Source organism: Phyllostomus hastatus, unplaced genomic scaffold (genome assembly GCF_019186645.2).
Source record: "Phyllostomus hastatus isolate PE091 unplaced genomic scaffold, TTU_PhHast_1.1 phas_scaffold_60, whole genome shotgun sequence".
NCBI classification, from domain to species: domain Eukaryota; kingdom Metazoa; phylum Chordata; class Mammalia; order Chiroptera; family Phyllostomidae; genus Phyllostomus; species Phyllostomus hastatus.
The window spans coordinates 17,644,957-17,656,646 of record NW_025334038.1 but is presented as its reverse complement, the minus strand read 5'-3'; the positions used below and the strand labels follow the sequence as shown (position 1 = coordinate 17,656,646).

General features: G+C 55.7%; 3 protein-coding genes across 5 annotated transcripts; 2 read left to right on the top strand and 1 right to left on the bottom strand.

Moving 5' to 3' along the window:
• The first annotated feature begins 780 nt into the window (after positions 1-780).
• Positions 781-5,693, top strand: PBX2 (PBX homeobox 2). Its single transcript, XM_045826279.1, has 9 exons — positions 781-1,022; positions 1,875-1,948; positions 2,168-2,415; positions 2,507-2,697; positions 2,886-3,021; positions 3,130-3,283; positions 3,656-3,744; positions 3,862-3,948; positions 4,072-5,693. The coding sequence occupies exons 1-9, from the start codon at positions 802-804 to the stop codon at positions 4,162-4,164; spliced, it is 1,293 nt and encodes a 430-aa protein (XP_045682235.1). The 5' UTR covers positions 781-801; the 3' UTR covers positions 4,165-5,693.
• A 148-nt stretch (positions 5,694-5,841) lies between these two features.
• On the top strand, positions 5,842-9,015 carry AGER (advanced glycosylation end-product specific receptor). The gene is made up of 11 exons (XM_045826280.1): positions 5,842-6,250; positions 6,408-6,514; positions 6,617-6,809; positions 6,987-7,051; positions 7,165-7,252; positions 7,342-7,536; positions 7,614-7,768; positions 7,966-8,107; positions 8,377-8,403; positions 8,524-8,650; positions 8,757-9,015. The coding sequence occupies exons 1-11, from the start codon at positions 6,199-6,201 to the stop codon at positions 8,854-8,856; spliced, it is 1,251 nt and encodes a 416-aa protein (XP_045682236.1). The 5' UTR covers positions 5,842-6,198; the 3' UTR covers positions 8,857-9,015.
• Positions 9,016-9,177: 162 nt separating this feature from the next.
• On the bottom strand, positions 9,178-11,468 carry RNF5 (ring finger protein 5). 3 transcript variants are annotated; one of them, XM_045826075.1, is made up of 6 exons: positions 11,307-11,468; positions 10,427-10,445; positions 10,218-10,330; positions 10,059-10,113; positions 9,865-9,982; positions 9,178-9,782 (listed from the first exon to the last, which is right to left on the bottom strand). In XM_045826075.1, exons 1-6 carry the CDS (start codon positions 11,444-11,446, stop codon positions 9,667-9,669), a joined length of 561 nt encoding a protein of 186 aa, XP_045682031.1. In that variant the 5' UTR covers positions 11,447-11,468; the 3' UTR covers positions 9,178-9,666. The 3 variants fall into 3 exon arrangements, with proteins under 3 accessions (XP_045682031.1, XP_045682032.1, XP_045682033.1); XM_045826076.1 differs by having other exon boundaries at positions 9,178-9,764; XM_045826077.1 differs by lacking the exon at positions 10,427-10,445 and having other exon boundaries at positions 11,307-11,444.
• Positions 11,469-11,690: the final 222 nt, after the last annotated feature.

Below are 11,690 nucleotides of genomic sequence, written 5' to 3'. Positions count from 1 at the left end.
GGAGGGTAGGGCAGCGAAGCCTGGGGCTGCCTCTCTCCCCAGTCTGGCCCGAGGCCAGCTCCCTCCTTGGCTGGTTAATTACTGGCTTATTAAGCAGCGGCTGGAGACCTTCCTAATTACCCCCCACCCCCTCTCCTGATTTTAATTAAGTAGAACAGGGAGGGGAGTCATTAAGACGAGAAATATGAACTGAGCTGTCTGAGAACCCAGGCATTCCAGCAGGCGCAGTCCAGATCACCCAGATCCCCGATTCAGAACCCTGGTAGCAGGACCCCCATCCCCAACACGCCCCGGGCCCAGGCCGCAGAAGTCCAGCCCCGGGGCCTTCCCATAGTTTTTCCAATGGGTTAGTATCCTCCCACCTTCCCCTCTCCCCTCTCCCCTCTCCCTTCCTCGACTCGGTCTCAGTTCCTCCATGTCTCTCTCCGCCCCCAGCTCCTCCCAGTTCTCCTCTGTTCTCCCCTCCTCTTCCTCCCCGCCTCCCCTCCCCCAGCCTCCCTCCCTCGCTCCCCCCCTTCTCCCTCCTCCCTCCTCCCTCTCTCTTACACACACCCCCGCTTGGGCCTCCTCTCTCTCTCCGGCTCCATTTTCTCCGCCGCCGGGGGCCGGGGTCTCCTGTGGGGTCCCAGCCGGTACCCTAGGTCTCCCTTCAGGGCCGGGGTGAACCCTCAGGGGAGCCGAGAGACGGGGAGACGGGCGGGGGTTGGGGCGGAGGGAGCAGCGGCCCCAGCGAGTTTGGGGGGGAAGTAACAAGGCGGGGGGAGGGGCGAAGAAGGGAGGGGGCCTCAGGCCCCCCCAACTATGGACGAGCGTCTGCTGGGGCCGCCCCCTCCAGGCGGGGGCCGGGGGGGCCTGGGATTGGTGGGTGGGGAGCCCGGGGGCCCTGGCGAGCCTCCCGGTGGCGGAGACCCCAGTGGGGGTAGCGGGGGGGTCCCGGGAGGCCGAGGGAAGCAAGACATCGGGGACATTCTGCAGCAGATAATGACCATCACCGACCAGAGCCTGGACGAGGCCCAGGCCAAGTGAGTGCCCCCACCCCGGGACCCCACACAGACCCAGCAGAAGCCCCATTCACAAGCTCTGAGTCTTCTGGGAGTCCCCCCGCCCCCAACTCCAGGATCCTACAGCTCTCTTCTCTCCTTACTCCCGGAAGCCCCGAGATAACCTTCCTGCTCCCAGGCCCTGAAACCTTAAAGATGGGGACCCAGGTGGTCTCATCCCCCTCCTAACCCCTGACTGAGCCCCCCACAGTCCCCTGGAACATATTCCATCTCCAGAGCCCCCTTCTGACTCCTGGACTAAGAAATGGCTATGCTGTCATCTTCCCTAACTCCTCACCCAGCTCACCCCCCTCCTCTGCAGACCTGGGGACCTCCACACCCCTCCCCAGGGTTCCTACCACTCCATGGCCCAGTCTCCAAGGGTCCTCACCCGAGCTTCACCCTGCTCAGTCCCAGGATCCTCCACACACATCTCTACTGATCACCCTACTTTAGCTTGTCACCCCTAACCCCTATCTGGCACCTCAAACTCTGACTCTTCTCCCCAGTCTCCATCTCTCCTGAAATCTACCTAGTCACCCTCATGTATGCAGTCACCCCCAAAGTACCCCCTGCATCCTTCTAGACCATATCCTACAGCCCCCAGCCTGCCCACAGGGGCCTTTAGCCTGCTGCCTCCACCTTCCCTCTGTGGCCTGAAGCCAAGCAGCTTCCCACATCTCCACACTCCCAGAGCTTACCTCTTCCCAAGAACCCCAACTACATTCTGCCCCAGCCCCTTTTTTACCTTCCTTGTTCCCAGGCTCCCCACCCTCATGGTTCACACCTGCCTGTTTCTATAGCACAACTCTTTTCTCTCCCATCCCTCCCAAGGAAACATGCCCTAAACTGCCACCGAATGAAGCCCGCTCTCTTTAGCGTCCTGTGTGAAATCAAGGAGAAAACTGGTATGTGGGTACTTCTCTGATTCCTTACCTCCTGGGATGGAGCCCTGTTCACTACAGACACAGGCCAAGAGTTTGACAACTTGGGCCTTGAGGAAAGTGGGGTCAGGGAGGTTGCCAGGGGGACTGGGAGGGAACCAAAGAAATGTGGGTCTCCAGGTAGCACCTGGAGGGTTAAGAACTGGGTGTGGGGGTCCCTAAGTCCACTCACCTACGTACTAGGCCTCAGCATTCGAAGCTCCCAGGAGGAGGAGCCAGTGGACCCCCAGCTGATGCGCCTGGACAATATGCTTCTGGCAGAGGGTGTGGCTGGGCCTGAGAAAGGGGGGGGCTCAGCGGCAGCAGCTGCAGCCGCTGCAGCTTCCGGGGGCGGCATGTCCCCTGACAACTCCATCGAACACTCGGACTATCGCAGCAAACTTGCTCAGATTCGCCATATCTACCACTCGGAGCTAGAGAAGTATGAGCAGGTGAGGAGAGGAGGCTGGAGTGGGTGGAGGGAGATTCCTTGGGGGAAATCCCAAGACCAAACTCCTCACAGCCCTCCGGTTCCCAATGCAGGCATGTAATGAGTTCACAACCCATGTCATGAACCTACTGAGGGAGCAGAGCCGCACACGGCCGGTGGCACCCAAGGAGATGGAGCGTATGGTGAGCATCATCCATCGAAAGTTCAGTGCCATCCAGATGCAGCTCAAGCAGAGCACCTGCGAGGCTGTCATGATCCTGCGTTCCCGATTCCTGGATGCCAGGTGGGGCCCAGGGGCCTGGGCCTGCCCCCAGCACTAGGCTCCTTCCCTTTCTTCACCCCAAGCCCCTGGCCACCAAGTTGCACAACACCAAACTCCACGACAGTGGCGCCCTCTGGAGTTAAGCAACATGGAGGCCGTGCTGGGACAGCAGCGTCCCCCTCACCACCATCCTGCTCCCTCCTCTCTAGACGCAAACGCCGTAACTTCAGCAAACAGGCCACTGAGGTCCTAAATGAATATTTCTACTCCCACCTGAGTAACCCGTATCCTAGTGAGGAAGCTAAGGAGGAGCTCGCCAAGAAGTGTGGAATCACTGTCTCTCAGGTATTGGGGAGGAGTTTTCTGGCAAAAACCTCTCCAATCCTATTGACTGAGAGCCATACAGAGGGAAAGGTTTCCAACTGACCCTCTTTTCTGCCCAATGCCCCATAGGTCTCCAACTGGTTTGGCAACAAGCGGATTCGCTATAAGAAAAATATTGGAAAGTTCCAAGAGGAGGCAAATATCTATGCCGTCAAGACTGCCGTGTCAGTCACCCAGGGAGGCCACAGCCGCACCAGCTCCCCAACACCCCCTTCTTCTGCAGGTACACCCTGCTGCCACCCTGGCTGGTCGTTTTGCACACTTCCTGTTTTTGTTCCGACTTCCTATCTAGGCAGGATCATAGAGTGGGGACCTCTGGGGGTGAGAGAGACCAAGCTGAGATGGGGTGAAGATGTCAGGGTGAGGAGGCCACTGCAGCCAAGTCACATCTTTGCCTTTCTTCTAGCAAGTGGCCAGGGGAGGTGTGGAAGCAGCCTGATCCTTCTGAGTGTTGCAGTGTTGTCTTGTGGATAATTTGTGCACTGTGGCACACTCCCACAGAGCTAGTTCAGAGGGCTTTTTGGAAACAGAGTTATGGTATGTCTCCTGTCTGCCATCACAGGCTGTTACACATTTCCCTCTCTGCTCTCCCAAGGCTCTGGAGGCTCTTTCAGTCTCTCGGGATCCGGAGACATGTTTCTGGGGGTGCCCGGGCTCAACGGAGATTCGTACTCTGCTTCTCAGGTCAGATGGCCCATTTCCCCTTAAGTTCGGTTTTCCCAGGCTTGGTTTTCCCTCCCTTCAGGATACAAGACTTTTTGAGGCCTCTCACCGCACCATACTCTCTTTCGCTGCCCACAGGTGGAATCACTCCGACACTCGATGGGGCCAGGGGGCTATGGGGATAACCTCGGGGGAGGCCAGATGTACAGCCCTCGGGAAATGAGGGTGAGTGGATCCCTGAAGCCCCCTCTCTCCACCTCTCACCTGGACAGGAAGACCCTCTCCCTGGAAATGTTGTCCCCCACTCTGGGTTTCAGAGTCCTACCCCAGCTGTCTGTCTTTTTCCAGGCAAATGGCGGCTGGCAGGAGGCTGTGACCCCGTCCTCAGTGACATCCCCAACAGAGGAACCAGGAAGCGTTCATTCTGACACTTCCAACTGATCTCACCCCTCAGGGCCACAGGGGTGGGGGCTCACGAGGTGACTCTTGAAGAGGACGAAAGCATCCGGAGACCCCCAACACAGGAGAAGCACAAGGCAGAGAAGGGCAAATGGGGTCATCCCCTCCCTCACCAGACTCAGTGCTGGGGGTGTTGCTTACCTGGCAAGGAGATGGGATCCCCTAAGAGGAAAGTGGGGTCTGTCTCCCCCTTTTTCCTTTTTTTCAATCTTTAATCTCCCCATTTCTTATACACACACACACACACACACACACCCAGAATCCTATTTTTCAGATCCCTTTCTCTCACACATGTACAACTATTCTCGCTCTCTGGTTTCACCCACTTTCCCTCCCCCACCGCTTATCTGCTGTGGGATCTATGGAGAACGCCAGCCTTGCCCTACCTACCAGAGGTGCCAAAAATGGGGACACAACTTCTGGACAGAGGACCTGGGCCATGCCCCCTTGCCTCCTACCCCCTGCCCCTCCAGACAGCTTTATTACCTCATAAGCAGCTCATCTTAAACCAATAGAATAGCTCGGTGGACAAGAGTGTCTGACTCAGATATCTACCTCGGAGGGAGTTTCTGCTACTTTAGGGAATTAACTGGGTTTTAGGGTTGAATTTTTTTTTCTTTTTTTGGAAAGAAGAAACCCTGGGGTCCATTATTTGTTTGTTTGGTTTTGGGTTTTTTGTTCTGGTTCTTAATTTTCATTTTAGTTTGGGGAAGTAGGTATTTTTTATAAATATGTTGATTTTTCTCTTAATTTCCCGCTTTCCCATATTAGGGGTTATAGCCAAAGGGGTAAAAGAGGGGCACACACAGAACTGGCGAAGAGACCCACCTGCTCCAGGCCTGTCCATCAGGAAGTACATTCAGCAGGTCACCACACCTGCCCCCCTAAAATTGCTTAGGTATTCTCCTTTGCTTGTAAGTCCCAGGTGTTCTTTGCTTGCTCAGGCAGCTTCCAGCCGCATTTGGTGTGGAGGCCGCCTGGGGCGTGTTGTGGCTGGCCTATCCTCCCTCTTCCCACAACTCGGGCAGGGCTAGATGCAGTAATTCTGAGGAAATGCCACCTTCCCCTGTGGTATGTCTTTAAATCTTTTTTTTTTTTAGCTACTATTTGCAGATTGGAGGGGAAGAATGGGGAGGGGGTTATTCTGAAATAAGTATGGGTTGGGGTGCTTGTATCTGTATCTCCCTCGATTTCCCCAGAAATGAAGTATCTTCTTTTTCCCTCAGTCCAAAATTGTGAGGGTGGAGAGAGCAGGGAGGTTGCAAAAAGCCAAGTATGGGGGGAAGTAAAATCACTGCCCCATCCTTGGCCCACAAACATCATCAGGAGTTCACAGGACTGTCACCACGAACCCCACCCATCAGAGATCCGGGCAGGACCAAGGGCAGTTGGGGTTGTGATGGGTGGTGGGTGGGGGAGGCACGGGCATGGGCAGTTCTCTCCTCACTTGTAAACTTGTAGTTTCACAGAAAAAAATAAATCAGTTTTAAATAAATTTCTTTTTCCCCTGGGTTTAGTTGAGAATTATTTTCAAAAATATGAGGAACCCCAGGAAAATATTTTTCTCTCATAAGGCCCCAAAGGGGTTTCCCCCAGGTTCCCCAGCCTTATGCTCAACACCTAGGCCCTGTGTTTCAGCTTTGCCTCCTTTCCATGGGCAACAGCCTGGCCAGAACCCTGTTGCCTGGCAACCTTGCCTCCACAGGTGGGACTCCAGTGGTCCACCAGGTAGTCCTCAGCAGACTGATGGAACAGACTGGGGGTCCTAAGGGCATGAGAGACCCTACTAGGAAGTGCACTCTCCACCCCCATGGATGTGGCGGTGCCCAGGGGTGGGGTGATAATTGTTTCTCCTAGTACCTGAAGGACTCTTGTCCGAGAGTCATGAATTCCTAGCATTCCCTGTGCCAGGACAGGACGGGGAGATGGGGGCAGGGGAGAGGGTACAGCCCCACCTAGGGCTGTGGCCACATCATTGAGAGGCAGACAGAGCCAGGAGCCTGGACAGGAGGCAGGATGGCAGCAAGGGGAACAGCTGGAGCCTGGGTGCTGGTCCTAAGCCTGTGGGGTGAGCCGCTCCCCCCCTCACCTGTGGAAGGCACTGCCCCCTCCCCAGAACTTTCCTGGAATCTGGGCACTGCTTTTCCAGCTCCCCTGCCCACCCTGTGCTAGTTCTCTCAGCCCTAGCTCCCTTCTGGCCCCTCCACCTTGGTGCTGTCTCCCAGGGACAGTGGTAGGTGGTCAAAATCTCACAGTCCGGATTGGGAAGCCACTGGTGCTGAACTGTAAGGGTGCTCCCAGGAAACCGCCCCAGCAGCTGGAATGGAAACTGGTAAGTGGGGTTCCTGTCGTTGCCCCTGCGCCCCACCTCCCTACCTCAGGAGTCCTTCCCCAAAGAGCCTGCACTGTTTAGGCCCCTCTTCTCTGCTCCCAGAACACAGGCCGGACAGAAGCTTGGAAGGTCCTGTCTCCCCGGGGAGAACCCTGGGATAGCGTGGCTCAAGTCCTCCCCAATGGTTCCCTCCTCCTGCCAGCCATCGGAATCCAGGATGAGGGGACTTTCCAGTGCCGGGCAATGACCCGGAAAGGAAAGGAGACTAAGTCCAACTACCAAGTCCGAGTCTACCGTAAGAATCCAGGGCCTTCCCCGAGGCCCACCTATCATTTAAGAAAAAGCCTGTAACCCCAGCCCTTGCCACCTTGGCCCTACTGTGTAGACCTCTGACTTTGGCTGCCCCGTTCCCACACCAGGGGTGTGCGAATCTTCAAAGTCCCAGCATCTGATTGGAATTTCCCTCCTTCAGAGATTCCTGGGAAGCCACAAATTGTTGATCCTGCCTCTGAACTCAAGGCTGGTGTCCCCAGTAAGGTAGTGGAAGAAACAGGGAATAGAAACTGATCCTGAGAATGGGAAGGGAGGAGAAGGGTGCATGTGTACGGAGTCTCTTATTCTCAAAGACGATGAGGTCGCTCTTTTCCCAGGTGGGGACATGTGTGTCCGAGGGGGGCTACCCTGCAGGGACTCTTAGCTGGCACTTGGATGGTAAACCTCTGATACCTGATGGCAAAGGTGAGTCTCAGGGTCACTTCTCCTACTGCTTTTCTGATCCCTCTCTCTCACACCCTGGGATACCTTGCCTTCTCCTTCCTCCACCATAGGGGTTTCTGTGAAGGAAGAGACCAGGAGACACCCTGAGACAGGACTTTTCACACTCCAGTCAGAGCTGATGGTGACCCCAGCCCGGGGAGGAGTGTCCCACCCTACCTTCTCCTGCAGCTTCAGCCCTGGATTTCCCCGACGACGAGCCCTGCACACAGCCCCCATCCAGCTCAGTGTCTGGGGCGAGCACAGAGGTGGGGTGGGCTCCAAGCTTGGGTGAGTACATTCTGAAAGTATGGCCACTGAGATCACACACAGGTGTAACTCTCAGCCTCATGCTCCTCCCCAGCCCCAGAGCCTGTGCCTCTGGACCAAGTCCAGTTGGTGGTGGAGCCAGAAGGTGGAGCAGTAGCTCTTGGTGGTACTGTGACCCTGACCTGTGAAGCTCCCACCCAGCCCCCTCCACAAATCCACTGGATCAAGGATGTGAGCGACCTGGAAAGGGGGCTGGGAGGTAGAGATACATAATTGGCAACTGGGGGGCCAGGGAGCTCATGGAGAGGGAGGGAGGCAAGGAGCTAGGGAGGAAGACAGGGTATCTGAGGATGTGGAGACAAAGACAGGAGTGTGGGGTACACAGACAGAGGTTATAAATAGGCTCCTGTTGCGCCCTCCCCACCCAGGGCACACCCCTTCCCCACCCTCCCAGCCCAGTGCTGCTCATCCCTGAGGTAAGGCCTCAGGATCAAGGAACCTATAGCTGTGTGGCCACCCACCCCAGCCACAGGCCCCAGGAAAGCCGTGCCGTCAGCATCAGCATCATCGGTGAGGAGACTTTGCCCTAGACCCAGGAGCCCTGTGCAGGCTCCAGTTACCTACCCCATTCTGGCCTTGTCCCCAAAAGCCACCCCATACTATCCTCAGTGCACCCACACCCAGGCCTCGGCTGCCCCAGCCAGACCCTACCAAGGCAGCATCCCAGCCTGTCCCCTTTCCACGCTGAACTGAAGGAAGAGCCCCTTCACTGGGGCTCCCACCAAATAGCCCTCTCCCAACATGGAGCCTTCCTTCCTGACTTGCTCTTTGTCTTACAGAAACAGGCAAGGAGGGACCAACTGCAGGTAAGGAGTTGGATAAGCTAAGAGGAGCAGACAGACACCAATATGACTGGAGGGATGGTCAACAAAAAAGGAATCATGAGTGGTGGGACTGTGTCCTCCATCCTCCCTATATCCCCGCAGGCTCTGTGGGAGGGCCTGGGCTGGGAACTCTAGCCCTGGCCCTGGGGATCCTCGGAGGCCTTGGGGCAGCAGCCCTGTTCATTGGGATCATCCTGTGGCAAAGGCGGCAACGCCGAGGAGAGGAGAGGTGAGTAGACCAAACACCTCAGACTTGGGGCTTCCAGGCAGTAAGGGGATGTGCAGGGGAAGTGCTAGGACCCATGAACAGAATTCTCCCCAATCTTCCTCCCCAGGAAGGCCCCAGAAAACCGGGAGGAGGAGGAGGAAGAGCGTGCAGAGCTCAATCAGTCAGAGGAGCCTGAGGCAGCAGAAAGTGGTGTCAGAGGGCCTTGAGGAGCCCACAGACACCTCTACCCTTCAGCTCCCTTTTCTTTTCCCCCCACTGTTTTGGACCCAGACCAGTTGTCCCCTGTATAACCTCTACCCACCCTGCCAAACTTTCTTCCACAACCAAAGCTTCCAATGAATAGTAACGAGTAAACTCCTGACATATCTTGCCCCCTTTGCTCTTGTGTGTGTAATGCCCTCACTCCCTGCACCCCTGAGAGGAGGGGCTCACTCGCACACATCCCCCCACCACACCAAACATCTACTCAAAGTGCGGAGATGCTCCTGGGTGGGAAGGAAGCAGGGAAGGACGCAGGTGGGCAGAACTCCCATCAATACATCTCACCTGTTTATTGAGTTTGTAATAAAGGGGGTAGTGAGGGAAAGGAAGCATTTAAAATCAGAGCCCATATTGGACACTAGAGAGAGAAAATTTAAATTAAATCAACAAGGGGAAAGTGGGGGAAAGTAAGAGGGAGCCTTGCCCACCTTTCAACATCAAATCAAGAAATGTGGGGGAATGCAAAGGATGAGGGGAGGGGAGAAACAGACCTTCTCTTCAGTCCATCCTCCTCTCCCAGAGCTGGGAGACACACTGCTACTGAGTAAGAGTGCGCAGTTCAGAGCAGATGCTTCTCCCAGCCTGTGCACAGACAGACGTCACTCCTCCCCACACCCTCCTGAGAGTGGCCATGGTTGGCCTTGGCCAACAGAAATGGAGGGGCTGGAGGGAGGGTCCAGGAATAAGGAAGGGTCAGCAGGGACCCCAAATACTGATTCTCCTCTGGCTGGAGGTGGGCAGAAAGGAGACACAGCTCAAATACTGAGCAACCAGAAAAAGAAGAAGATGGCAAGAAACAGGAAAAGGGAGTCCTGCCAGCTGGAGGCCGGGTGCCCCTGTCCCAGATCCATACCTGTAGGAGAAAGGAAAGCTGTGGCAGAAGCATCCACTCCAGAGCCCACACTGAGGGGATTCAGGGGGTTCCCTGGTAGGGGTTGAGGGAAGGCTTTTACCTGCACCCCGGCGGAATGGCTCATGGGTATTAAAGACAGTGGTGAAAAATCCAAAGGGAAAAGCACCAACACCAAATGAGAAGTGAAAGCCTCCAGTGTCACCAAACGGCTGGAATCCCTAAGGAAATAGATAAAGTCAGAGTGGAGCTAGGCAAGCCTTTAGCAAAGAAGGAACACAATCAGACAAGACTCACCCCTCTGCCTTCTGGAGTTGGTCGCTGGCCCCGGGGGCGAGGTGGAGTTTTCAATCTGAGGGAAAGAGGGACATCAACAGGAAATGTCCTCTCCACTTCCACACCCCACCATCAAAGAGGAAGTCTTCCACCTTCCCTCAGCACCCTTCTCTCTCTCACCTGGGATCCTGGGGCTTCTGACTCCCTCGCCCATAAAGAGGCACAACATTTTCTCTGCTGATCCCAGCTTTACACACTGGGCACTCTTGCCGCTCTGGCCGCGTCTCCAGCCACTGGGGGGAAAAATGAAGTGGTTTCCAGTACACAGCAGAGTCTTCCAGCAATTCAGACCTCCCCCATTTCCCTCTTCATCTTCTCTGAGTACGCACCTGATGAAGACAGGGCCAACTGGATGGAGGGTGGGAGGAAGAAAAAGGTCAAACTAGCTACAGGAAAGAGAGACACAGACCCCACCTCAGAGTCCCATCTCACCACCAACCCCCAGGTAGTACCAGCTGTTTCTTTTCATATCTTCTGCCACCTCTACCATGCCAGCCAACTTGGCCTTCCTGCTTTCCTGATCTAAAAGTTCATCTATACTTAAAACGCTCAACCCTCTCCTCTCCCCAACACACACACACCCCATCCCCTCCTTTCTCCTTTTAACTTAATTTCCAATTCTCTTCAACCACCCCTTTCCAGATCTCCTCCTTCAGTCCCAGCCCTATCCTTGCCCCCATTACTCCCAAACAAACCCCCTAGCTAGCACCCTCCCCCACTACTACTTTTCCTCTCTTCCAAGCCCAATAAAGTCCCTATTGCCACAACCCTTTAAACTCTCAAGACTGTCCCTCCAAGTGCCCTTGTCCTCAGGGCATACCACACCCTGCCATACCTCACCCGAATGTGACCCCACATTCCAGGTCTCCCCTGTTCAACTAATGCCTCCCCTATCCTTCGAGTCTAATCCGCTTCCACCCAGATAGCTAAGACCCCTCCCTTCTCTGGGGTAAGGTGGCTAGGGTCTCACCTACACAGGTGTGCGGTGCCCACACTCCCACTCCACTTCTAACATGCCATACGCTCCAGGTCCTACTCTATGCCTCTCCTTGCCACAGGTCTCGTCTGTACAGACGTGACCCTCCCACCCACACGTACCCGAAAAGACGTTATGTCCCCTCCTCGGGACTCAATTGTATCATCCCCCGCCCCCAGCCTCCCCCGCATGAAGGTGAGCCCCACTCCTTTCGCCCCCTTCCCGATTCTCACCAGTACAGGTGGCCACACACACTGATCACAGCTTCCCGAGCAGTCTCCAAACATATGTTACATTCGAAGGCCGCGCCCGCCCCGCCCCGCATGCGGTTTGTCCCTTCGGGGCCCCCGTCCTCCTCCTCCGCTGCTGCCATGGCCGGTTCAGTTTCGCCCCCCACGTACCCCTTAGTCGCCGCAAACACAAATATACAAGCCCCAACAAACAAGAAACCGCCTCCGGTTCACGATCGTTGGGGAGGCTTCAAAGTTTTTTAATCACGATTGGTCTGACTGCCTGCCAATCACACGGGATTCAAAAGAAAGGATTGGTCAGAGGCGGAGGGTGAAAGAGGTTTGCGTGGTCCTGCCCTCTGCACAATGATTATTGGCTTATACAGT

Bases quoted from the DNA above. Each gene is read 5' to 3' on its own strand.
- PBX2 (XM_045826279.1), top strand. From the start codon at position 802: ATGGACGAGCGTCTGCTGGGGCCGCCCCCTCCAGGCGGGGGCCGGGGG. The intron at 3,745-3,861 runs GTCAGATGGCCC...CGCTGCCCACAG, and splicing joins ATTCGTACTCTGCTTCTCAG to GTGGAATCACTCCGACACTC. The intron at 3,949-4,071 runs GTGAGTGGATCC...GTCTTTTTCCAG, and splicing joins ACAGCCCTCGGGAAATGAGG to GCAAATGGCGGCTGGCAGGA.
- AGER (XM_045826280.1), top strand. From the start codon at position 6,199: ATGGCAGCAAGGGGAACAGCTGGAGCCTGGGTGCTGGTCCTAAGCCTG. The intron at 6,251-6,407 runs GTGAGCCGCTCC...GCTGTCTCCCAG, and splicing joins GCTGGTCCTAAGCCTGTGGG to GGACAGTGGTAGGTGGTCAA. The intron at 7,537-7,613 runs GTGGGGTGGGCT...TGTAACTCTCAG, and splicing joins TGTCTGGGGCGAGCACAGAG to CCTCATGCTCCTCCCCAGCC.
- RNF5 (XM_045826075.1), bottom strand. From the start codon at position 11,446: ATGGCAGCAGCGGAGGAGGAGGACGGGGGCCCCGAAGGGACAAACCGC. The intron at 10,114-10,217 runs GTGAGAGAGAGA...TCTTTCCCTCAG, and splicing joins CAGAAGCCCCAGGATCCCAG to ATTGAAAACTCCACCTCGCC. The intron at 9,783-9,864 runs GTAAAAGCCTTC...CTTCTGCCACAG, and splicing joins GCCATTCCGCCGGGGTGCAG to CTTTCCTTTCTCCTACAGGT.